Here is a 27,578-nt window from a genome sequence, read left to right as displayed (position 1 = left end):
AATGCTCAACACTATTTGTGACGCAACCTGTGGTTATCGGTCAGCGGGGACCGACGCTGCTCAACAGGGTCCTCTGGGGTGATGATAATGCATCAAAGATAGTGACGCTTCCCACAGGTGAAGCAAGATCCCCAGGGCTCCCAGTGTGCCGGGCAGGAATGGTGTGTGCCGGGCAGGAATGGTGTATGCCGGAAAATAAATATAGGACACAGAGTTGTAACGTCTTTACTTGGTTTACTGGTGGTAGTAGGCCACAGTCCAGGGTACCATGAACAGGTGGTGATATGGTCTGGCCGGCTTGGAGGCAATGGTGAATCCATCTACCAGGTGAGATCCATAAGCCTTCCTACTCGGGCTGGTATGCGAGGTCCCTGCTGCCTGTAGCTTGCTGGCAAAGTGCCCCCTCTCCTGTCCTGGGGCAGTTACCCGTATGGTGGGCAGTGTGAGTCTTTTTATAAGGTCTCTATCACAACCTGGGCTCCTCGTGTACTGCTGCACCTTCAGGTGTGGGTGCAGGCAAATTACATAAAGTCCTATGCCATTCGCTTCTGCCATGCTACCTGGAGTTCAACACAGCCTCAGGCTCCCGGTGCCCAGTTTCTGTGCTTTGGCCCAGAAAATGCCCAGTCACAGTTCCTCTCCAAGCCCTTTCCTTCCCCTGTGCTTCTTTCCTCTGATGCTCACTAAAATGCAATCCTTCAAGTTATCTTCCTTTCCTGGAGCTGCAGCTCACACGTCTGCTGCACTGCCCCACTGGTCCTTCTCACTGCTCTCTTCCACTTTCTGCCAGGAACTGCAGACTCCCACATCTACTCAGCTATACCGCTTTCTTACCAGCTCCACCAAAGCTGATGTTCCCAGACAAGCTCCTGTCTGGCAATCTCTGTTCAACTCTCTTTCTTTCCAAGGACTGCACCACTTTCTAGTGCACGCACGGCCCCTCTGCTCTCAGTCCTCACTCCTCCATTGTCTCTCCAGACTCATCTCTGTGGTCTCCCTGGACCAATTGACTAACTCCTCCTCCAGACCTGAATACTTAAAGCTGGGAAAGCTCCCCTGAATCCAGGTTCAGAGCTACCCCTTCAGGCCAGAATTCAGAATGTGTTGTTTGTAGGGGATCCTCCTTGCCTCAAAGAATGATATCACCCTCCCCAAAGGGAAGGCAACATCACTGTAACAACCGGTTACCTGGGGTGTTACAGAGGTCTGACAGAATGGAATAAGACTGCAGAATAGGACAATGTAGAGTTTGGTTGTAGTTGGTACTATACAATTATTTACCTGTCCTGAAGTGCTGTTGAATCGTTCTGTAATTTCTTTAAAAAGTGAAATGAGGGATAAGAATTTTTTGTCTTCATAGTCAAACCTTTCACCAAATACAATGGAGCAAATGACATTGGAAACAGCGAGTCGCATTATATGTACTGGATTAATTGGAGAGTCTGTAGGCAAATATAACCATGTGGTCAGTCATTACTATACAATACAATACATATGGTAAGAAAATATGGACAATGGCAAAAATTACACAGCAGGACTGCAGATCTATAGTGTGTTGTGACATGTGAGCTCATGGTAAAGTTAACTCTACCCATCAGTGGATCAGCCATTGAGCTAATACTGCAGTGAGTATTCGAACAGTTTCTTATTTGTAGACACAGAGAAAAAGAAGGCTCGATAATGGTATATTTCAACATAACTAATCTTTTGTTTTTCCAGTCAATCCTTTCATATTCCTAGGAGCCAGGGTTACCAACCATCCAGAAGTTTCTAAAAAGTCTGACTGATGGATGAGATGGTCCTGCTTTACAGACCTGTGTGAATGCGGGAATTGTTTGTCTGCAATCGTGTTCACACAGCTCTGTGAAGTAGAACAATCTCACCTAGGGGTCAGACCTGCAAAAGCAAGGGGAAAATCACTGACACACTTCCGTGCTTTCGGGAATCTGCTCCCTGCGCTATCTGTCAGACCAATGAGGGTTGAGCGCAGGGAACATACGTTGTACACACTGGAGGTGGGCAGTTGGGGGAACTCATCTTATCTCAGGAACTGTGCATGCTTGGCCAGCTGATTGGTCAGTGGTAGGACAGAATGGAATAATGTCAGGGAGTGCCTGCTTCAAAACACGAAACCTTGTTATTTTTTGATTGGAGTATAATTTTTAATTAATGTAACTTACAAAACTATTTATTTCCACCTTTTGTGCTGTGTTTTTTATGGTGGCACCACCCTTTAAGTTGTCAAACTCTGAAATGATAGTCCAGGTTGAGAGATGCTGGTTCATAGCCAGTGTAGTATATAATTAGCACCCACCTTTATCCTTCATAAATTTCTCGGTGAGACATTTGGCCTCTTCTTGGATTCTTTCTTCAATGCGTCTTTTTCCCATTCCAAAATTTCTCAAAGTTGTTAAGGAAAATCGACGAAGGATTTTCCACCTTTCTCCATTGCTTGCAATGACCCCTGTAAGTTCAATCATTTGGTTAAATAGTTTATAAATCTAGATTGTGGAAGTTTCTATTCTAAGTCTTTATGTGCACAATATACCTCAATATAGGAGCTAGAGCTGTTTGAGTTAAAAAGGCCAGTTTTCTTGGTTTCCATTCTCCATTATTATTATTATTATTTATTGTTATAGCACCATTTATTCCATGGCGCTTTACATGTGAGGAGGGGTATACATAATAAAAACAAGTACAATAATCTTAAACAATACAAGGCATAACTGGTACAGGAGGAGAGAGGACCCTGCCCATTCTACAAGCTACTGTGTCCAACTGATAAGCATGCTCTGACAAATGTTACAGGCCCTACACACCTGTCAGGTCAACATCAGAAAGATGTACACTGTGAGCACAATTGTATTTTTTGTAAATTTGTATTTTTCATGATTATTTTTTTTATTATTATTATTATTATTATTATTATTATTATTGAAAGACTGTAGTGTTGCTGGTTAATAAAACTGAAACCTTAATACCGTTTTTACTCGAGCAAAAGTCAACCCGAGTATAAGCCGAGGCACCTAATTTTGCCACGAAAAACTAGGTAAGCTTATTGACTCTAGTATTAGCCTGGTATGCATTATGCATTGTCCCCCTCATCCTTGTCCTGGTATGCGTGGCTCCCCCAGCCCACTCCTTGAATTCATGGCTCCCCCATCACTGTCCTGGTATGCATGGCTCCCCCGACCCTTTCCTTGTATTCATGGCTCCCCATCGCTGTCCTGGTATGCATGGCTCCCCCGACCCTTTCCTTGTATTCATGGCTCCCCATCGCTGTCCTGGTATGCATGGCTTCCCCGGCCCTCTCCTTTTATTCATGGCTCCTCCATCACTGTCCTGGTATGCATGGCCCCCCCCCTTCGCTGTCCTGGTATGGATGGCTCCCCCCGTCGCTGTCCTGGTATGCATGGCCCCCCCCCTTCGCTGTCCTGGTATGGATGGCTCCCCCCTCCCATCCTGGTATGCATGGTTCCAATTACAAAAGAAGGAAAAAAACATCCTACTCACCTCCCTGCACGCCCTGCATCTCTTTAATTCCGGCGTCCAGCAGCTCTTCCTGTGCTGGGCAATCAAGTGGCCCCGCTCATTAGTGAAATGAATATGCCCACATCTCCACGCCTATGGGAGTGGAGATGCATGCAAATTCATTACCTTAATGAGCACATGATCACATGATCTCTCGGCACAGGAACAGCTGCTGGACTCCGGAACCAAAGAGATGCAGGGCTTGCAGGGAAGTGGGTAGGATGTCTTCTGGAAGCTGGTGGCTGCGGATGTCACTGTGCACGCTGTAAGAGAGATTAATATTAATTTCTCTTTAGCAGTGGGCACAGTTACAGCCACAGCCGCCGGCTCCTGCCTCAGTCACCCGCGGCTCCACTGCTCCCTGCCGGCCCTCTGGGACAAGTGACTTGTGTTTAAGCGGAGGGGGACATTTTCAACACTAAAAAGTACTGAAAAACTTAGCTTATACACAAGTAAATATGGTAATTAAAGAAGTAAAAATGAGATTGTGTCTCTTTAAGGAGAATATCTGTGTGCAGAATTATCGAACAACTATAAGTGTGCAGAATTATTATGAATAAAAAAACATAAATTTTTCCAACTCAATTTTGCATTTTCATCTGCTAACATGAAAATAATAATTACGTATCTCACAATGTACTAAAATACAGTTCTGACATTTCAAGAAAACTCTCAGTGACCAATATAGCCCCCCTTTTTTTCACTAACAATCTTAAGATCATCATTTTGGGTAGCACCAACGACAGCCCCCCAGACATAGCGCAGAAATGACTGCTCTACCAGACCGTACATATCCCATTTAAGAGAGACTCACAAGTTCTCAGTAGGGTTTAGGGCAGTGGAGGCTTCGATGCTGTGATGGAGAATTGTCCTGCAGAAGAACCATGATGTTCCTGAAAGATGCAGACTTTGTCCTGTGCCACTGCTTGTTTTCTAAAAACCTGGCAGCAGGTTTGGGAGTTGATTTTAAGTCCATCTTCAATCTGTAACCATCCAGTTAGCTCATCTTTAATCATTTCAGCCCATAATGGTCCCCCACCTATATCTTGCTAGCGCCTGAGTGGAAGTGGAGGTCTGTTCCCATTACTGATGCAGCCACAGGTTCTTTAAAATTATGCACACCTTCATAAAGGGTGTTGTATCCTTAGTCTGCATCCCCCTTCATTACACAAATACAAGTCACCTGATCTGCTTCATCCAGAATGCAAAACTTGCTGTAGTTGTAAAATCTATATAAAAATGAAGACATGGACAGAATAATCCCTTGCATAATAATTCTGCCCACTATCATCACCATCACCAATCAAGTATTGTAGATAATACACTGCTGAAAAAATTAAAGGGAACACTTAACCGAATATAACTCCAAGTAAATCAAACTTCTGTGAAATCAAACTGGCCACTTAGGAGGCAACACTGATTGACAATCAATTTCACATGCTGTTGTGCAAATGGAATAGACAACAGATGGAAATTATTGTAAATTATCAAGACATCCTCAATAAATGAGTGTTTCTGCAGGTGGGGACCACCGACCACATCTCAGTACCAATACTTTCTGGCTGATGATTTGGTCACTTTTGAATGTTGGTTGTGCTTTCACACTCATGGTAGCATGGGATGGACTCTACAACCCACACAAGTGGCTCAGGTACTGCCGCTCATCCAGGATGGCACATCAATGCGAGCTGTAGCAAGAGGGTTTGCTGTGTCTGTCAGCGTAGTGTCCAGAGGCTGGAGGCACGACCAGGAGATGTGGAGGGGGCCGTAGGAGGTCAACAACCCAGCAGCAGGACCGTTACCTCAGCCTTTGTGAAAGGAGGAACAGGAGGAGCATTGCCAGAGCCCTGCAAAATGACCTCCAGCAGGCCACAAATGTGCATGTGTCTGCACAAACAGTTAGAAACCGACTCCATGAGGATGGTCTGAGTGCCAAACGTCCACAGATGGGGGTTGTGCTCACAGCCCAACACCGTGCAGGATGATTGGCATTTGCCAAAGAACACCAGGATTGGCAAATTCGCCACTGGCGCCCTGTGCTCTTTTTGATGAAAGCAGGTTCACGCTGAGCACATGTGACAGACATAACAGAGTCTGGAGACACCATGGAAAGTGATCTGCTGCCTGCAACATCCTTCAGCATAACCGGTTTGGCAGTGGGTCAGTAATGCTGTGGGGTGCCATTTCTTTGGAGGGCCGCACAGCCCTCTATGTGCTCGACAGAGGTAGCCTGACGGCCATTAGGTACCGAGATGAGATCCTCAGACCCCTTATGAGATCATATGCTGGTGCGGTTGGCCCTGGGTTCCTCCCAATGGAGGACAATGCCAAACCTCATGTGGCTGGAGTGAGTCAGCAGTTCCTGCAAGATGAAGGCATTGAAGCTATGGACTGGTCCACCCATTCCCCAGACCTGAATCCAATTTAACACATCAGGGACATCATGTCTCACACCATCCACCAACATCACTTTGCACCACAGACTGTCCAGGAGTTGGAGGATGCTTTAGTCCAGGTCTGGGAGGAGATCCCTCAGGAGACCATCCACCGCATCATCAGGAGCATGCCCAGGGCATTATATGGAGGTCATACAGGCAGATGGAGGCAACACACACAACTGAACATAATTTCCTTGTCTTGAGGCTTCCACTGAAGTTGGATAAGCCTGTAATTTGATTTTCCAAATTGATTTTGAGCATCATTCCAAATCCAGACCTCCATGGGGTATTCATTTTGATTTACATTTATTATTTTTATGTTTTATTGTTCTCAACACATTCCACTATGTAATGAATAAAGATTTGCAACTGAAATATTTCATTCAGCGATATGTAGGATGTGGTATTTTAGTGTTCCCTTTATTTTTTTGAGCAGTGTACTATAATTATATGGTTTGCATGTAGTGATGTTGAATATTTTACATTAACTCCTTTACCCCCGAGGGTGGTTTGCATGTTAATGACCCAGCCAATTTTTACAATTCTGACCACTGTCCCTTTATAAGGTAATAACTCTGGAATGCTTGCATGGATCCCGGTGTTTCTGACATTATTTTCTAGTGACATATTGTAATTCATGATAGTGGTAATATTTATTTGATATGACTTATGTTTATTTGTGAGAAACACTGAAATTTGGTGAAAATTTCATAATTTTCGAACTTTGCATTTTCATGCCCTTAAATCAGAGAGATATGTTGTTAGGGTTGGCGGAACGCACCGAATATATTTATTAAGTAAGATTGGTGCGTTCGCTGTTGTGAATTCTGTTGTCGAGCTCCCTCCTGTGGTCATGAATGGTACTTCGGCTGTTTCTGTCCATGGGCTTCCTCTGGTGGTTGTGAGTGGGGCTGCGGCTTCTGAGTTTCCTTCCACAGGTGGCGAGGTTAATTCGTTAGCTGGCTGCTCTATTTAACTCCACTTAGATCATTGCTCCATGCCACCTGTCAATGTTCTAGTATTGGTCTAGTCCGCTCCTGGATCGTTCTGGTGACCTGTATTCTCCAGCAGAAGCTAAGTTCCTGCTTGTTTTTCTCTTGTTTGCTATTTTTCTGTCCAGCTTGCTATTTTGTTTTTGTCTTGCTTGCTGGAAGCTCTGGGATGCAGAGGGGCGCCTCCGCACCGTGAGTCGGTGTGGAGGGTCTTTTTGCGCCTCTGCATGGTTTTTTGTAGTTACCTTTCCTATCCTCTGTCTGTTCAGTAAGTCGGGCCTCTCTTTGCTGAAATCTATTTCATCTCTGTGTTTGTGATTTTCATCTTTACTCACAGTCATTATATGTGGGGGGCTGCCTTTTCCTTTGGGGAATTTCTCTGAGGCAAGGTAGGCTTTATTTTTCTATCTTTAGGGCTAGCTAGTTCTTAGGCTGTGACGAGTTGCATAGGGAGCGTTAGGAGCAATCCACGGCTATTTCTAGGGTGTGTGATAGGATTAGGGATTGCGGTCAGCAGAGTTCCCACGTCCCAGAAATTGTCCTGTATTATTGTAACTATCAGGTCTTTCCGTGTGCTCTTAACCACCAGGTCCATTATTGTCCTAACCACCAGGTCATAACAGTGCAGGTGGCCCAAAGTATTAAAGCATCGCGTGGTGGTCTTGACGGATCACAAGAATTTGACTTATCTCGAGTCTGCCAAACGGTTGATTCCTAGACAGGCTCGATGGTCGCTATTTTTCTCCCGTTTTGATTTTGTGGTTTCGTACCTTCCGGGCTCTTAGAATGTGAAGGCTGATGCCCTGTCAAGGAGTTTTGTGCCTGACTCTCCGGGTGTTCCTGAGCCGGCGGGTATTCTCAAAGAGGGGGTAATTTTGTCTGCCATCTCCCCTGATTTGCGGCGGGTGCTGCAAAAATTTCAGGCTGATAGACCTGACCGTTGCCCAGCGGAGAAACTGTTTGTACCTGATAAATGGACTAGTAGAGTTATAACTGAGGTTCATTGTTCGGTGTTGGCTGGTCATCCTGGAATCTTTGGTACCAGATATTTGGTGGCTAGATCCTTTTGGTGGCCGTCTTTGTCACGGGATGTGCGTTCTTTTGTGCAGTCCTGTGGGACTTGTGCTCGGGCTAAGCCCTGCTGTTCTCGTGCCAGTGGGTTGCTTTTGCCCTTGCCGGTCCCGAAGAGGCCCTGGACGCATATTTCTATGGATTTTATTTCGGATCTCCCTGTCTCTCAAAAGATGTCGGTCATTTGGGTGGTTTGTGATCGCTTCTCTAAGATGGTCCATTTGGTACCCTTGTCTACATTGCCTTCCTCCTCTGATTTGGTGCCATTGTTTTTCCAGCATGTGGTTCGTTTACATGGCATTCCGGAGAACATCGTTTCGGACAGAGGTTCCCAGTTTGTTTCGAGGTTTTGGCGATCCTTTTGTGCTAGGATGGGCATTGATTTGTCTTTTTCCTCGGCTTTCCATCCTCAGACAAATGGCCAAACCGAACGAACTAATCAGACTTTGGAAACATATCTGAGATGCTTTGTTTCTGCTGATCAGGATGATTGGGTGTCCTTTTTGCCTTTGGCTGAGTTCGCCCTTAATAATCGGGCCAGCTCGGCTACTTTGGTTTTGCCGTTTTTCTGCAATTCTGGTTTCCATCCTCGTTTCTCTTCAGGGCAGGTTGAGTCTTCGGACTGTCCTGGTGTAGATACTGTGGTGGATAGGTTGCAGCAGATTTGGACTCATGTGGTGGACAATTTGATATTGTCTCAGGAGAAGGCTCAACGTTTCGCTAACCACCGGCGCTGTGTGGGTCCCCGACTTCGTGTTGTGGATTTGGTTTGGTTGTCGTCTCGTTATGTTCCCATGAAGGTTTCCTCTCCTAAGTTTAAGCCTCATTTCATTTGTCCATATAAGATTTCTGAGGTTCTCAATCCTGTGTCATTTTGTTTGACCCTTCCAGCTTCTTTTGCCATCCATAATGTGTTCCATAGGTCATTGTTGCGGAGATACGTGGCGCCTGTGGTTCCATCCGTTGATCCTCCTGCCCCGGTGTTGGTTGAGGGGGAGTTGGAGTATGTGGTGGAGAAGATTTTGGATTCTCATATTTCGAGACGGAAACTCCAGTACCTGGTCAAGTGGAAGGGTTATGGTCAGGAAGATAATTCCTGGGTCTTTGCCTCTGATGTTCATGCTGCCGATCTGGTTCGTGCCTTTCATTTGGCTCGTCCTGGTCGGCCTGGGGGCTCTGGTGAGGGTTCGGTGACCCTTCCTCAAGGGGGGGTACTGTTCTGAATTCTGTTGTCGAGCTCCCTCCTGTGGTCATGAATGGTACTTCGGCTGGTTCTGTCCATGGGCTTCCTCTGGTGGTTGTGAGTGGGGCTGCGGCTTCTGAGTTTCCTTCCACAGGTGACGAGGTTAATTCGTTAGCTGGCTGCTCTATTTAACTCCACTTAGATCACTGCTCCATGCCACCTGTCAATCTTCTAGTATTGGTCTAGTCCGCGCCTGGATCGTTCTGGTGACCTGTATTCTCCAGCAGAAGCTAATTTCCTGCTTGTTTTTCTCTTGTTTGCTATTTTTCTGTCCAGCTTGCTATTTTGTTTTTGTCTTGCTTGCTGGATGCTCTGGGATGCAGAGGGGCGCCTCCGCACCGTGAGTCGGTGCGGAGGGTCTTTTTGCGCCTCTGCGTGGTTTTTTTTGTAGTTTTTGTGCTGACCGCAAAGTTACCTTTCCTATCCTCTGTCTGTTCAGTAAGTCGGGCCTCTCTTTGCTGAAATCTATTTCATCTCTGTGTTTGTGATTTTCATCTTTACTCACAGTCATTATATGTGGGGGGCTGCCTTTTCCTTTGGGGAATTTCTCTGAGGCAAGGTAGGCTTTATTTTTCTATCTTTAGGGCTAGCTAGTTCTTAGGCTGTGACGAGTTGCATAGGGAGCGTTAGGAGCAATCCACGGCTATTTCTAGGGTGTGTGATAGGATTAGGGATTGCGGTCAGCAGAGTTCCCACATCCCAGAACTTGTCCTGTATTATTGTAACTATCAGGTCTTTCCGTGTGCTCTTAACCACCAGGTCCATTATTGTCCTAACCACCAGGTCATAACAGTTCGCCACCCGGGATCCACCGTGCAGGAAAGAACCTGCTGCTAAGTAAATGGTGGCACTATATGGTGGTACAATGTGAATACACACACGGGTTAACTTCACCCTGTGTGAAGGAAGCGAACCCTGTTAAGTCACAGGGCCGCGGTACCGCACACAAGAGCGCAAGCAAGGAGTCACCGAGCTCAGTCCCAAGACTTGGGATCCGAGTCCGTCTAGACTACTTGCGCTCGACACCGCTAATGGGGTGTCAGCGTAACCAAAATAATAATTAAAGATGCACGAGAGTGCATGCGGTGCAACACTGGTGGACACTACTAACCACCCAGGCTTGGGTCAGGAAAGCGCTATGAAAGCACACGGCGCCGCACTGGAGGTCACAGAAATAGATGCTATATGGTGTGTAACGTGCTGGTGGCTAAGTCAGCTGCTAGATAGCAATCATCCACCTTCCGCGAACAGTCATCCAATAGGGAGGGGATTTTAAAGAACGACTTTCACTCACAACACACACACGTTTACAAATGTATACTAGCGCATGGCCGTGCGGTCATGCAAAGCTTATATAGCTGCAGCACGTTCAGGACCTCTCAAAGAAGGACCAATTGAGTTGCAGCAGTACCTGAGCATGTGACCCCAGATCTCCATTGAGAGATCTTGCTCTGGGCATGCTCAGTGTGTGCAAAGCAGGACTTAGTCCTAGCACCTACAAGACCTTCCAAGAAGGACCATTGGAAGTTGCTGCAGTACCTGAGCATGTGACTCTAGATCTCCACTGAGAGATCTTGCCCTGGGCAGGCTCAGTGTGTGCAAAGCAGGACTTAGTTCCAGAAAAGCCTGCTCGCTGCAGATCAGTGCAGGGTACAATAGCAGAGCCTGGAGAGGCAGTAGTAACCCTTTGCACAGTACCAGTCTCAGCGAGACGCTGGGAGCGACGTCTCCGCTGAGCAGGCTCCACTGCGGCCGATGCAGAATGGGAGACCGCAGCAGACACGGATCGAGATTCCCCCTGTGCAGCAGAGGTAACTCGACTCATAACATTACCCCCCCTCCTAGGACCCCCCTCCTTGGGCCTCACTTCGCTCAAAAGCTGCAATGAGCAGTGGAGCCCGAATGTGCTCCACAGGCTCCCAGGTTCTATCCTCTGGGCCGTGACCCCTCCAGTCCACCAGATAAAATTTCTTGCCACGTACCACCTTGCACCCCACGATAGCATTCACTTCAAACTCATCCGTGGATGAACTCGATGTCCCGGCAGATGACTCAGAAAACCGGGACAAATGAACGGGCTTTAAGAGGGAAACGTGAAAAGTATCGGTGATAACAAGGTGTGGAGGAATAGCCAAACGGTAGACCACAGGGTTGACCTGTTCCAGAACCTTGAACGGGCCAATGTAGCGAGGCGCAAACTTAGTGGACTCAACTCGCAGCCTGATGTTTCGGGCGGAGAGCCACACTAAGTCGCCAGGAGCAAAGGTCGGAGCAGGGCGCCGGTGTGTATCAGGCGAAACCCTCATTCTCTCCTCGGAGGCCCAGATGGCATCCTGAGTGCGGTCCCAGATGTCACGTGCCTCCACCTCCCAGTCTGCCACCCTAGAATCGGTGGATGACACGGGCATGGTCACAGGGACACGCGGATGCTGGCCGTAATTAAGGAGAAAAGGAGTCTGACCAGTGGAATCGGCTACGGCGTTGTTCAATGCAAATTCTGCCCAAGGTAGCAAAGATGCCCAGTCATCCTGCCTAGCAGAGACAAAATGTCGCAAGTATGTCACCAGAGTCTGGTTGGTTCTCTCTACCAACCCATTTGTCTCAGGATGATATGCAGAGTAGAGATTCAGCTCCATGCTGAGTAAACGGCAGAGCTCTCTCCAAAACCGAGACGCAAACTGGGGACCCCGGTCACTGACAATTTTATCAGGCATTCCATGTAAGCGGAAAATATGTTTTATGAACAACACCGCCAAGGCCCGTGCAGAAGGTAACCGTGGAAGCGGCACCAAATGCACCATCTTAGAAAAATGATCGGTGACCATCCAGATAATGGTGCAGCTACGAGACATGGGTAAGCCCACAACAAAGTCCATCCCGACCATCTCCCAGGGCCTGACTGCCACCGGCATGTGGTTAAGTAACCCAGCAGGCCGTTGCCGAGGAGACCGATTCTGGGCGCAGGAGATACACGCCCGAATATAGTCCCCGACGTCACGGGCCATATGCAGCCACCAGTACGTCCTCGCCAAAAGCTCAGATGTCCTCTTGGTCCTAAAATGTCCACCCACTCTGGACGAGTGAGCCCAAGAGAGAACCTCTGGTCGCAAATTCACTGGTATGAAAGTCTTGCCCGGGGGCACGGACTCTAGAGAAACTGGAGCCACAGTTCTCAGGCTCTCTGAAGGGACAATAAGCCGAGGCTCCTCCTCCTCCTCCACAGATGACACTGTGGAGCGGGAGAGAGCATCGGCACGAATGTTCTTCTCCCCGGAGAGAAAATGGAGAGTAAAATGGAACCGGGAGAAGAACAGAGACCATCTAGCCTGGCGAGAATTCAACCGCTGGGCCGTCTGTATATATACCAAGTTCTTGTGGTCAGTGAACACTTGGAAGGGAAAGCGAGCTCCCTCCAAGAGATGTCTCCACTCAGAAAAAGCCAACTTCATGGCTAGCAACTCCCTGTCCCCGATGGAATAATTCCTCTCCGCTGGTGTGAAGGTCTTGGAGAAGAAGAAGCAAGGTTGCTTCCGACCTTGAGCATCCTTTTGGAAAAGGACTGCTCCAGCACCAATGGATGAGGCATCCACCTCCATGACAAATGGTTTTTCTACATCGGGGCTATGTAGGATGAGAGCGCTAGCGAAGTGTAACTTAATAGAGAGAAAGGCTTTGGAGACCTCCTCTGACCACAACTTGGGATTTGCTCCCTTCTTGGTAACATAGTAACATAGTAACATAGTTAGTAAGGCCGAAAAAGACATTTGTCCATCCAGTTCAGCCTATATTCCATCATAATAAATAACCAGATCTACGTCCTTCTACAGAACCTAATAATTGTATGATACAATATTGTTCTGCTCCAGGAAGACATCCAGGCCTCTCTTGAACCCCTCGACTGAGTTCGCCATCACCACCTCCTCAGGCAAGCAATTCCAGATTCTCACTGCCCTAACAGTAAAGAATCCTCTTCTATGTTGGTGGAAAAACCTTCTCTCCTCCAGACGCAAAGAATGCCCCCTTGTGCCCGTCACCTTCCTTGGTATAAACAGATCCTCAGCGAGATATTTGTATTGTCCCCTTATATACTTATACATGGTTATTAGATCGCCCCTCAGTCGTCTTTTTTCTAGACTAAATAATCCTAATTTCGCTAATCTATCTGGGTATTGTAGTTCTCCCATCCCCTTTATTAATTTTGTTGCCCTCCTTTGTACTCTCTCTAGTTCCATTATATCCTTCCTGAGCACCGGTGCCCAAAACTGGACACAGTACTCCATGTGCGGTCTAACTAGGGATTTGTACAGAGGCAGTATAATGCTCTCATCATGTGTATCCAGACCTCTTTTAATGCACCCCATGATCCTGTTTGCCTTGGCAGCTGCTGCCTGGCACTGGCTGCTCCAGGTAAGTTTATCATTAACTAGGATCCCCAAGTCCTTCTCCCTGTCAGATTTACCCAGTGGTTTCCCGTTCAGTGTGTAATGGTGATATTGATTCCCTCTTCCCATGTGTATAACCTTACATTTATCATTGTTAAACCTCATCTGCCACCTTTCAGCCCAAGTTTCCAACTTATCCAGATCCATCTGTAGCAGAATACTATCTTCTCTTGTATTAACTGCTTTACATAGTTTTGTATCATCTGCAAATATCGATATTTTACTGTGTAAACCTTTTACCAGATCATTAATGAATATGTTGAAGAGAACAGGTCCCAATACTGACCCCTGCGGTACCCCACTGGTCACAGCGACCCAGTTAGAGACTATACCATTTATAACCACCCTCTGCTTTCTATCACTAAGCCAGTTACTAACCCATTTACACACATGTTCCCCCAGACCAAGCATTCTCATTTTGTGTACCAACCTCTTGTGCGGCACGGTATCAAACGCTTTGGAAAAATCGAGATATACCACGTCCAATGACTCACCGTGGTCCAGCCTATAGCTTACCTCTTCATAAAAACTGATTAGATTGGTTTGACAGGAGCGATTTCTCATAAACCCATGCTGATATGGAGTTAAACAGTTATTCTCATTGAGATAATCCAGAATAACATCCCTCAGAAACCCTTCAAATATTTTGCCAACAATAGAGGTTAGACTTACTGGCCTATAATTTCCAGGTTCACTTTTAGAGCCCTTTTTGAATATTGGCACCACATTTGCTATGCGCCAGTCCTGCGGAACAGACCCTGTCGCTATAGAGTCACTAAAAATAAGAAATAATGGTTTATCTATTACATTACTTAGTTCTCTTAGTACTCGTGGGTGTATGCCATCCGGACCCGGAGATTTATCTATTTTAATCTTATTTAGCCGGTTTCGCACCTCTTCTTGGGTTAGATTGGTGACCCTTAATATAGGGTTTTCATTGTTTCTTGGGATTTCACCTAGCATTTCATTTTCCACCGTGAATACCGTGGAGAAGAAGGTGTTTAATATGTTAGCTTTTTCCTCATCATCTACAACCATTCTTTCCTCACTATTTTTTAAGGGGCCTACATTTTCAGTTTTTATTCTTTTACTATTGATATAGTTGAAGAACAGTTTGGGATTAGTTTTACTCTCCTTAGCAATGTGCTTCTCTGTTTCCTTTTTGGCAGCTTTAATTAGTTTTTTAGATAAAGTATTTTTCTCCCTATAGTTTTTTAGAGCTTCAATGGTGCCATCCTGCTTTAGTAGTGCAAATGCTTTCTTTTTACTGTTAATTGCCTGTCTTACTTCTTTGTTTAGCCACATTGGGTTTTTCCTATTTCTAGTCCTTTTATTCCCACAAGGTATAAACCGCTTACACTGCCTATTTAGGATGTTCTTAAACATTTCCCATTTATTATCTGTATTCTTATTTCTGAGGATATTGTCCCAGTCTACCAGATTAAGGGCATCTCTAAGCTGTTCAAACTTTGCCTTCCTAAAGTTCAATGTTTTTGTGACTCCCTGACAAGTCCCCCTAGTGAAAGACAGGTGAAACTGTACAATATTGTGGTCGCTATTTCCTAGATGCCCAACCACCTGCAGATTTGTTATTCTGTCAGGTCTATTAGATAGTATTAGGTCTAAAAGTGCTGCTCCTCTGGTTGGATTCTGCACCAATTGTGAAAGATAATTTTTCTTGGTTATTAGCAGAAACCTGTTGCCTTTATGGGTTTCACAGGTTTCTGTTTCCCAGTTAATATCCGGGTAGTTAAAGTCCCCCATAACCAGGACCTCATTATGGGTTGCAGCTTCATCTATCTGCTTTAGAAGTAGACTTTCCATGCTTTCTGTTATATTTGGGGGTTTGTAACAGACCCCAATGAGAATTTTGTTACCATTTTTCCCTCCATGAATTTCAACCCATATGGACTCGACATCCTCATTCCCTTCGCTAATATCCTCCCTTAAAGTGGACTTTAGACAAGACTTTACATAGAGACAAACCCCTCCTCCTCTCCGATTTTTACGATCCTTTCTAAACAGACTGTAACCCTGTAAGTTGACTGCCCAGTCATAGCTTTCATCTAACCATGTCTCGGTTATTCCCACTATGTCAAAGTTACCTGTAGATATTTCTGCTTCTAGTTCTTCCATCTTGTTTGTCAGGCTTCTGGCGTTTGCGAGCATGCAGTTTAGAGGATTTTGTTTTGTTCCAATCTCCTCACTGTGGATTGTTTTAGAAATGTTCTTATCTCCCTTCAGAGTATGTTTTCCTGGGTCGTCTTTGTTCGAGTCTAATGTTTTTCTTCCCGTCCCCTCTTCTTCTAGTTTAACGCCCTCCTGATGAGTGTAGCGAGTCTTCTGGCGAATGTGTGTTTCCCAGGTTTGTTGAGGTGTAGTCCGTCTCTGGCGAGGAGTCCATCATACCAGTAATTCACACCGTGGTCCAGGAATCCGAATCCTTGTTGTCTGCACCATCGTCTTAGCCAGTTGTTTGCATCAAGGATCCTGTTCCATCTCCTGGTGCCATGCCCGTCTACTGGAAGGATAGAAGAAAAAACTACCTGTGCATCCAGTTCCTTTACTTTCTTCCCCAACTCTTCAAAGTCCTTGCAGATTGTCGGTAGGTCCTTCCTTGCCGTGTCATTGGTGCCAACATGTATCAGAAGAAATGGGTGGACGTCCTTGGAGCTGAAGAGCTTTGGTATCCTATCGGTCACATCCTTGATCATCGCACCTGGAAGGCAGCATACTTCTCTTGCAGTTATGTCCGGTCTGCAGATGGCTGCTTCTGTGCCTCTCAGTAGTGAGTCTCCCACCACCACCACTCTTCGTTGCTTCTTGGCTGTACTTTTTGCTGTCACTTGTTGCTGTGGTGAGGGCAACCAAAGGAGCAACCAAAGTTGAGAAGTGTGGAATGAACTGGCTATAGTAATTAATGAACCCCATAAATCGCTGCACCGCTTTAAGAGAATGGGGTTCCAGCCAGTCCATCACAGCCTGTAGCTTGGCAGGATCCATAGCCAAACCTTGGGCAGAGATGATATAACCAATGAAAGGCAAGAACTCCTGCTCAAACACACACTTCTCCAACTTGGCATAGAGGGAGTTTGCCCGTAAGAGGTCGAAGACTTTGCGAACATCTCTCCGATGGGAGTCAATATCTGGAGAGTAGATGAGAATATCATCCAGATAGACTACGACCGAGGTGGTGAGCATATCCCGGAAGATGTCATTCACAAAGTCTTGGAAAATGGCTGGGGCATTACAGAGCCCGAAGGGCATCACCAGATATTCATAGTGCCCATCCCTGGTGTTAAAAGCCGTCTTCCATTCATCCCCCTCAAGGATGCGAATCAGGTTGTAGGCACCCCGCAGATCTAATTTTGTAAATACCCAAGCTCCCCGTAGCCTATCAAAAAGCTCAGATATCAGGGGTAATGGGTAATTGTTCTTAACCCCTTCAAGAACCAGCCTATTTTGACCTTAAAGACCTTGCCGTTTTTTGCAATTCTGACCAGTGTCCCTTTATGAGGTAATAACTCAGGAACGCTTCAACGGATCCTAGCGGTTCTGAGATTGTTTTTTCGTGACATATTGGGCTTCATGTTAGTGGTAAATTTAGGTCAATAAATTCTGCATTTATTTGTGATAAACACGGAAATTTGGCGAAAATTTTGAAAATTTCGCAATTTTCACATTTTGAATTTTTATTCTGTTAAACCAGAGAGATATGTGACACAAAATAGTTAATAAATAACATTTCCCACATGTTTACTTTACATCAGCACAATTTTGGAAACAAAATTTTTTTTTGTTAGGAAGTTATAAGGGTTAAAATTCGACCAGCGATTTGTCATTTTTACAACGAAATTTACAAAACCATTTTTTTTAGGGACCACCTCACATTTGAAGTCAGTTTGAGGGGTCTATTTGGCTGAAAATACCCAAAAGTGACACCATTCTAAAAACTGCACCCCTCAAGGTACTCAAAACCACATTCAAGAAGTTTATTAACCCTTCAGGTGCTTCACAGCAGCAGAAGCAACATGGAAGGAAAAAATGAACATTTAACTTTTTAGTCACAAAAATTATCTTTTAGCAACAATTTTTTTATTTTCCCAATGGTAAAAGGAGAAACTGAACCACGAAAGTTGTTGTCCAATTTGTCCTGAGTACGCTGATACCTCATATGTGGGGGTAAACCACTGTTTTGGCGCACGGCAGGGCTTGGAAGGGAAGGAGCGCCATTTGACTTTTTGAATCAAAAATTGGCTCCACTCTTTAGCGGACACCATGTCACGTTTGGAGAGCCCCCGTGTGCCTAAAAATTGGAGCTCCCCCACAAGTGACCCCATTTTGGAAACTAGACGCCCCAAGGAACTTATCTAGATGCATAGTGAGCACTTTGAACCCCCAGGTGCTTCACAAATTGATCCGTAAAAATGAAAAAGTACTTTTTTTTCACAAAAAAATTCTTTTAGCCTCAATTTTTTCATTTTCTCATGGGCAACAGGATAAAATGGATCCTAAAATGTGTTGGGCAATTTCTCCTGAGTACGCCGATACCTCATATGTGGGGGTAAACCACTGTTTGGGCACATGGTAAGGCTCGGAAGGGAAGGAGCGCCATTTGACTTTTTGAATGAAAAATTATTTCCATCGTTAGCGGACACCATGTCGCGTTTGGATAGCTCCTGTGTGCCTAAACATTGGCGCTCCCCCACAAGTGACCCCATTTTGGAAACTAGACCCCCCAAGGAACTAATTTAGATGCCTAGTGAGCACTTTAAACCCTCAGGTGCTTCACAAATTGATCTGTAAAAATGAAAAAGTAATTTTTTTTCACAAAAAAATTCTTTTCGCCTCAATTTTTTCATTTTCACATGGGCAGTAGGATAAAATGGATCATAAAATTTGTTGGGCAATTTCTCCCGAGTACGCCAATACCTCATATGTGGGGGTAAACCACTGTTTGGGCACTCGGCAGGGCTCGGAAGAGAAGGCGCGCCATTTGACTTTTTGAATGGAAAATTAGCTCCAATTGTTAGCGGACACCATGTCGCGTTTGGAGAGCCCCAGTGTGCCTAAACATTGGAGCACCCGCACAAGTGACCCCATTTTGGAAACTAGACCCCCCAGGGAACTTATCTAGATGCATATTGAGCACTTTAAACCCCCAGGTGCTTCACAGAAGTTTATAACGCAGAGCCATGAAAATAAAAAATAATTTTTCTTTCCTCAAAAATGATTTTTTAGCCTGGAATTTCCTATTTTGCCAAGGATAATAGGAGAAATTGGACCCCAAATATTGTTGTCCAGTTTGTCCTGAGTACGCTGATACCCCATATGTGGGGGTAAACCACTGTTTGGGCGCACGGCAGGGCTCGGAAGGGATGGCACGCCATTTGGCTTTTTAAATGGAAAATTAGCTCCAATCATTAGCGGACACCATGTCACGTTTGGAGAGCCCCTGTGTGCCTAAACATTGGAGATCCCCCAGAAATGACACCATTTTAGAAACTAGACCCCCAAAGGAACTAATCTAGATGTGTGGTGAGGACTTTGAACCCCCAAGTGCTTCACAGAAGTTTATAACGCAGAGCCATGAAAATTAAAAAAAAAAATTATTTTCTCAAAAATGATCTTTTAGCCTGCAATTTTTTATTTTCCCAAGGGTAACAGGAGAAATTTGACCCCAAAAGTTGTTGTCCAGTTTCTCCTGAGTACGCTGATACCCCATATGTGGGGGTAAATCACTGTTTGGGCACATGCCGGGGCTCGGAAGTGAAGTAGTGACGTTTTGAAATGCAGACTTTGATGGAATGCTCTGTGGGCGTCACGTTGCGTTTGCAGAGCCCCTGATGTGGCTTAACAGTAGAAACCCCCCACAAGTGACCCCATTTTGGAAACTAGACCCCCAAAGGAACTTATCTAGATGTGTGGTGAGCACTTTGAACCCCCAAGTGCTTCATAGAAGTTTATAATGCAGAGCCGTGAAAATAATAAATACGTTTTCTTTCCTCAAAAATAATTATTTAGCCCAGAATTTTTTAATTTTCCCAAGGGTAACAGGAGAAATTTGACCCCAATATTTGTTGTCCAGTTTCTCCTGAGCACGGTGATACCCCATATGTGGGGGTAAACTACTGTTTGGGCACATGCCGGGGCTTGGAATTGAAGTAGTGACGTTTTGAAATGCAGACTTTGATGGAATGCTCTGCGGGCGTCACGTTGCGTTTGCAGAGCCCCTGATGTGCCTAAACAGTAGAAACCCCCCACAAGTGACCCCATTTTGGAAACTAGACCCTGAAAGGAACTTATCTAGATGTGTGGTGAGCACTTTGAACCCCCAAGTGCTTCATAGAAGTTTATAATGCAGAGCCGTGAAAATAATAAATACGTTTTCTTTCCTCAAAAATAATTATTTAGCCCAGAATTTTTTATTTTCCCAAGGGTTACAGGAGAAATTGGACCCCAAAAGTTGTTGTCCAGTTTCTCCTGAGTACGCTGATACCCCATATGTGGGGGTAAACCACTGTTTGGGCACACGTCGGGGTTCAGAAGGGAAGTAGTGACTTTTGAAATGCAGACTTTGATGGAATGGTCTGCGGGCGTCACATTGCGTTTGCAGAGCCCCTGGTGTGCCTAAACAGTAGAAATCCCCCACAAGTGACCCCATTTTAGAAACTAGACCCCCCAAGGAACTTATCTAGATATGTGGTGAGCACTTTGAACCCCCAAGTGCTTCACAGACGTTTACAACGCAGAGCCGTGAAAATAAAAAATCATTTTTCTTTCCTCAAAAATTATGTTTTAGCAAGCATTTTTTTAGATTCACAAGGGTAACAGGAGAAATTGGACCCCAGTAATTGTTGCGCAGTTTGTCCTGAGTATGCTGGTACCCCATATGTGGGGGTAAACCACTGTTTGGGCACACGTCAGGGCTCGGAAGTGAGGGAGCACCATTTGACTTTTTGAATACGAGATTGGCTGGAATCAATGGTGGCGCCATGTTGCGTTTGGAGACCCCTGATGTGCCTAAACAGTGGTAACCCCTCAATTCTAACTCCAACACTAACCCCAACACACCCCTAACCCTAATCCCAACTGTAGCCATAATCCTAATCACAACCCTAACCCCAACACACCCCTAACCCTAACCCCAACACACCCCTAACCACAACACTAACCCCAACACACCCCTAACCCTAACCACAACCCTAATTCCAACCCTAACCCTAACCCTAACCCTAAGGCTATGTGCCCACGTTGCGGATTCGTGTGAGATATTTCCGCACCATTTTTGAAAAATCTGCGGGTAAAAGGCACTGTGTTTTACCTGCGGATTTTCTGCGGATTTCCAGTGTTTTTTGTGCGGATTTCACCTGCGGATTCCTATTGAGGAACAGGTGTAAAACGCCGCGGAATCCGCACAAAGAATTGACATGCTGCGGAAAATACAACGCAGCGTTCCCGCGCGGTATTTTCCGCACCATGGGCACAGCGGATTTGGTTTTTCATATGTTTACATGGTACTGTAAACCTGATGGAACACTGCTGCGAATCCGCAGCCAAATCCGCACCGTGTGCACATAGCCTAATTCTAAAGGTATGTGCACACGCTGCGGAAAACGCTGCGGATCCGCAGCAGTTTCCCATGAGTGTAAAGTTCAATGTAAACCTACGGGAAACAAAAATCGCTGTACACATGCTGCGGAAAAACTGCACGGAAACGCAGCGGTTTACATTCCGCAGCATGTCACTTCTTTGTGCGGATTCCGCAGCGGTTTTACAACTGCTCCAATAGAAAATCGCAATTGTAAAACCGCAGTGAAATGCGCAGAAAAAAACACGGTAAATCCGCCATAAATCCGCAGCGGTTTAGCACTGCGGATTTATCAAATCCGCAGCGGAAAAATCCGCAGAGGACCAGAATACGTGTGCACATTCCTAGCCCTAACCCTAGCCCTAACCCTACCCCTAACCCTACCCCTAACCCTACCCCTAACCCTAGCCCTACCCCTAACCCTACCCCTAACCCTAACCCTACCCCTAACCCTAACCCTATTCTAACATTAGTGGAAAAAAAAAAATTTTCTTTATTTTTTTATTGTCCCTACCTATGGGGGTGACAAAGGGGGGGGGTCATTTATTATTTTTTTTATTTTGATCACTGAGATAGATTATATCTCAGTGATCAAAATGCACTTTGGAACGAATCTGCCGGCCGGCAGATTCGGCGGGCGCACTGCGCATGCGCCCGCCATTTTGGAAGATGGCGGCGCCCGGGAGAAGACGGACGGGACCACGGCTGGATCGGTAAGTATGATAGGGTGGGGGGGGACCACGGGGGGGGGGATCGGAGCACGGGGGGGGGAATCGGAGCGCGGGAGGGGTGGAACGGAGCGCGGGGGGCGTGGAACGGAGCACGGGGGGGCTGGAATGGAGCACGGGGGGTGGAACGGAGCACGGGGGGGGTGGATCGGAGTGCAGGGGGGGTGATTGGAGCACGGGGGGGTGATTGGAGCACGGGGGGAGCGGACACGAGCACGGGGGGGAGCGGAGCACTGGACGGAGGGGAGCCGGAGCAGTGTACCGGCCAGATCGGGTGGGTGGGGGGGCGATCGGAGGGGTGGGGTGGGGGCACACTAGTATTTCCAGCCATGGCCGATGATATTGCAGCATCGGCCATGGCTGGATTGTAATATTTCACCCGTTATAATGGGTGAAATATTGCAAATCGCTCTGATTGGCAGTTTCACTTTCAACAGCCAATCAGAGCGATCGTAGCCACGAGGGGGTGAAGCCACCCCCCCTGGGCTAAACTACCACTCCCCCTGTCCCTGCAGATCGGGTGAAATGGGAGTTAACCCTTTCACCCGGCCTGCAGGGACGCGATCTTTCTATGACGCCGCATAGGCGTCATGGGTCGGATTGGCACCGACTTTCATGACGCCTACGTGGCGTCAAAGGTCGGGAAGGGGTTAATGGTGATGGCGTTAAGACCCCTGTAGTCTATGCATGGACATAAGTCTCCAATCTTCTTCAGTACGAAGATTAACCCAGCCCCTGCAGGTGACACTGACTTCCTAATGAATCCTCTAGCCAGATTTTCTTGAATGTACTGAGACATTGTCTCCATCTCCGGGAGAGATAACGGATAGACTCGACCCCGGGGAGGCTCAGCACCAGGCAAGAGGTCAATAGGACAGTCATAGGGGCGGTGAGGCGGAAGAGTCTCCGCAGCCCTTCTGGAGAACACGTCTGCATAGGGCCAATAGTGCTTGGGGAGAGAAGAAAGATCTGCGGGTACCTGTGTTGTAGCAACCTGAACGCACTCCCTCTGACATCTACCCTCGCAGGATTTACTCCATCCCAAAATTCTCCCTGAGGACCACTCTATATGAGGAGAATGATAGCGTAGCCATGGTATCCCTATCAGGACCTCATCAATTCCCTCAGGAATGACTAATAGGGAGATAAACTCATGATGTGATGCAGACACAGAAAGCGTGATAGGAATGGTTTGGTGGGTAATCTGTGAGGGTAGTGTCGACCCATTTACCACTCGAACTGTTACCGGCTTGGTGAGCATCACCAGGGGTATTGCGTGACGCTGGGTGAAAGCGGATGACATAAAATTACCCTCCGCCCCTGAATCCACGCATAGCTCTACCATAAGAGTGGATGGGCCTATGGTAATTGTCCCCTTGAAGGACAACTTACTGTCCCCAGAGTATTTCTCAGGCAAAGGGAGGTGAGATAGAGTCGGAACAGGGGTGGCAGTGGGTAAAGCTGCTGCAGCCACGCCAGCAGCCTGAACAGCAATTGCGGTAACATCCACGGCCGAGGTTGCACGCTCAAGAGACGCCAACCGGCCCTCCAGCAGCTGGATGTACCCCTGCAATCGCTGTTCATCCGCCATTACTTAGCCAGATCCTGGCGCTAGCATAATGTTAGGGTTGGCGGAACGCACCGAATATATTTATTAAGTAAGATTGGTGCGTTCGCCACCCGGGATCCACCGTGCAAGGAAAGAACCTGCTGCTAAGTAAATGGCGGCACTATATGGCGGTACAATGTGAATATACACACACGGGTTAACTTCACCCTGTGTGAAGGAATGGAACCCTGTTAAGTCACAAGGCCATGGTACCGCACACAAGAGCGCAAGTAAGGAGTCACCGAGCTCAGTCCCAAGACTTGGGATCCGAGTCCGTCTAGACTACTTGCGCTCGACACCGCTAATGGGGTGTCAGCGTAACCAAAATAATAATTAAAGATGCACGAGAGTGCATGCAGTGCAAGGACGCCACTAACCACCCAGGCTTGGGTCAGGAAAGTGCTATGACATCACACGGCGCCGCACTGGCGGTCACAGCAACAGACGCTATATGGTGTGTAATGTGCTGGTGGCGCTAGATAGCAATCACCCACCTTCCGCGAACAGTCATTCAATAGGGAGGGGATTTTAACCCCTTTACCCCCAAGGGTGGTTTGCACGTCAATGACCAGGCCAATTTTTACAATTCTGACCACTGTCCCTTTATGAGGTTATAACTCCGAAACGCTTCAACGGATCCTGGTGATTCTGACATTGTTTTCTCGTGACATATTGTACTTCATGATAGTGGTAAAATTTCTTTGATAGTACCTGCGTTTATTTGTGAAAAAAACGGAAATTTGACGAAAATTTTGAAAATTTCGCAATTTTCAAACTTTGAATTTTTATGCAATTAAATCACAGAGATATGTCACACAAAATACTTAATAAGTAACATTTCCCACAAGTCTCCTTTACATCAGCATAATTTTGGAACCAATTTTTTTTTTTGTTAGGGAGTTATAAGGGTTAAAAGTTGACCAGCAATTTCTCATTTTTACAACACCATTTTTTTTTAGGGACCACGTCTCATTTGAAGTCATTTTGAGGGGTCTATATGATAGAAAATACCCAAGTGTGACACCATTCTAAAAACTGAACCCCTCAAGGTGCTCAAAACCACATTCAAGAAGTTTATTAACCCTTCAGGTGTTTAATAGGAATTTTTGGAATGTTTAAATAAAAATGAACATTTAACTTTTTTACACAAAAAATTTACTTCAGCTCCAATTTGTTTTATTTTACCAAGGGTAACAGGAGAAATTGGACCCAAAAAGTTGTTGTCCAATTTGTCCTGAGTACGCTGATACCCCATATGTGGCAGTAAACCACTGTTTGGGCGCATGGGAGAGCTCGGAAGGGAAGGAGCGCTATTTGACTTTTCAATGCAAAATTGACAGGAATTGAGATGGGACGCCATGTTGCGTTTGGAGAGCCACTGATGTGCCTAAACATTGAAACCCCCCACAAGTGACACCATTTTGGAAAGTAGACCCCCTAAGGAACTTATCTGGATGTGTGGTGAGCACTTTGACCCACCAAGTGCTTCACAGAAGTTTATAATGCAGAACCGTAAAAATAAAAAATCATATTTTTTCACAAAAATTATATTTTTGCCCCCAATTTTTTATTTTTCCAAGGGTAAGAGAAGAAATTGGACCTCAAAAGTTGTTGTCCAATTTGTCCTGAGTACGCTGATACCCCATATGTGGCAGTAAACCACTGTTTGGGCGCATGGGAGAGCTCGGAAGAGAAGGAGCGCAGTTTGACTTTTCAATGCAAAACTGGCAGAAATTGAGATGGGACGCCATGTTGCGTTTGGAGAGCCACTGATGTGCCTAAACATTGAAACCCCCCACAAGTGACACCATTTTGGAAAGTAGACCCCCTAAGGAACTTATCTAGAGGTGTGGTGAGCACTTTGACCCACCAAGTGCTTCACAGAAGTTTATAATGCAGAACCGTAAAAATAAAAAATCATATTTTTTCACAAAAATTATATTTTTGCCCCCAATTTTTTATTTTTCCAAGGGTAAGAGAAGAAATTGGACCTCAAAAGTTGTTGTCCAATTTGTCCCGAGTACGCTGATACCCCATATGTGGCAGTAAACCACTGTTTGGGCGCATGGGAGAGCTCGGAAGGGAAGGAGCGCCGTTTGACTTTTCAATGCAAAATTGACAGGAATTGAGATGGGATGCCATGTTGCGTTTGTAGAGCCACTGATGTGCCTAAACATTGAAACCCCCCACAAGTGACACCATTTTGGAAAGTAGACCCTCTAAGGAACTTATCTGGATGTGTGGTGAGCACTTTGACCCACCAAGGGCTTCACAGAAGTTTATATTGCAGAGCCATAAAAATAAAACAAAATTTTTTTCCCACAAAAATTATTTTTTAGCCCCCAGTTTTGTATTTTCCCTAGGGTAACAGGAGAAATTGGACCCCAAAAGTTGTTGTCCAATTTGTCCTGAGTACGCTGATACCCCATATGTGGGGGGGAACCACCGTTTGGGCGCATGGGAGGGCTCGGAAGGGAAGGAGCGCCATTTGGAATGCAGACTTAGATGGAATGGTCTGCAGGCGTCACATTGCGTTTGCAGAGCCCCTAATGTACCTAAACAGTAGAAACCCCCCACAAGTGACACCATTTTGGAAAGTAGACCCCCTAAGGAACTCATCTTGATGTGTTGTGAGAGCTTTGAACCCCCAAGTATTTCACTACAGTTTATAACGCAGAGCCATGCAAATAAAAAATATTTTTTTTTCCACAAAAATTATATTTTAGCCCCCAGTTTTGTATTTTTCCAAGGTTAGCAGGAGAAATTGGACCCTAAATGTTGTTGTCCAATTTGTCCTGAGTACGCTGATACCCGATATGTGGGGGGGAACCACCGTTTGGGCGCATGGGAGGGCTCGGAAGGGAAGGAGCATCATTTGGAATGCAGACTTAGATGGATTGGTCTGCAGGCGTCACATTGCGTTTGCAGAGCCCCTAATGTACCTAAACAGTAGAAACCCCCACAAGTGACCCCATATTGGAAACTAGACCCCTCAATGAACTTATCTAGATGTGTTGTGAGAACTTTGAACCCCCAAGTGTTTCACTACAGTTTATAACGCAGAGCCGTGAAAATAAAAAATCTTTTTGTTTTCCCACAAAAATTATTTTTTAGCCCCCAATTTTGTATTTTCCCAAGGGTAACAGGAGAAATTGGTCCACAAAAGTTGTTGTCCAATTTGTCCTGAGTACGCTGATACCCCATATGTTGGGGTAAACCCCTGTTTGGGCACACAGGAGAGCTCGGAAGGGAAGGAGCACTGTTTTACTTTTTCAACGCAGAATTGGCTGGAATTGAGATCGGACGCCATGTCGTGTTTGGAGAGCCCCTGATGTGCCGAAACAGTGGAAACCCCCCAATTATAACTGAAACCCTAATCTAAACACACCCCTAACCCTAATTCCAACGGTAACCCTAACCACACCTCTAACCCTGACACACCCCTAACCCTAATCCCAACCCTATTCCCAACTGTAAATGTAATCTAAACCCTAACCCTAACTTTAGCCCCAACCCTAACTGTAGCCCCAACCCTAACCCTAACCCTAGCCCTAACCCTAGCCCTAACCCTAGCCCTAACCCTAACCCTAGCCCTAACCCTAGCCCTAACCCTAGCCCTAACCCTAACCCTAGCCCTAACCCTAGCCCTAACCCTAGCCCTAACCCTAGCCCTAGCCCTAACCCTAGCCCTAACCCTAGCCCTAACCCTAGCCCTAGCCCTAACCCTAGCCCTAACCCTAGCCCTAATGGGAAAATGGAAATAAATACATTTTTTTTTATTTTTCCCTAACTAAGGGGGTGATGAAGCGGGGTTTGATTTACTTTTATAGCGAGTTTTTTAGCGGATTTTTATGATTGGCAGCCGTCACACACTGAAAGACCCTTTTTATTGCAAAAAATATTTTTTGCAATACCACATTTTGAGAGCTATAA

The 27,578-nt window shown here is 46.0% G+C and overlaps 1 protein-coding gene across 1 annotated transcript in view; it reads right to left on the bottom strand.

Annotated features, from left to right (window-relative positions):
- LOC138661768 (cytochrome P450 2C20-like) overlaps positions 1-27,578 on the bottom strand; it is a 103,383-nt gene that overhangs the window by 48,303 nt on the left and 27,502 nt on the right. Inside the window, exons 3-4 of the mRNA XM_069746672.1 lie at positions 2,315-2,464; positions 1,282-1,442 (exon numbers count right to left, since the gene is read on the bottom strand). Coding sequence (XP_069602773.1) covers positions 1,282-1,442; positions 2,315-2,464 — 311 coding nt within the window. The remainder of the gene's footprint in view (positions 1-1,281; positions 1,443-2,314; positions 2,465-27,578) is intronic.

The sequence above is a fragment of the Ranitomeya imitator genome, chromosome 2, assembly GCF_032444005.1.
Source record: "Ranitomeya imitator isolate aRanImi1 chromosome 2, aRanImi1.pri, whole genome shotgun sequence".
Taxonomy (NCBI): domain Eukaryota; kingdom Metazoa; phylum Chordata; class Amphibia; order Anura; family Dendrobatidae; genus Ranitomeya; species Ranitomeya imitator.
The sequence above is the reverse complement of the archived record's forward strand: the minus strand, read 5'-3'. Positions and strand labels throughout refer to the sequence as shown.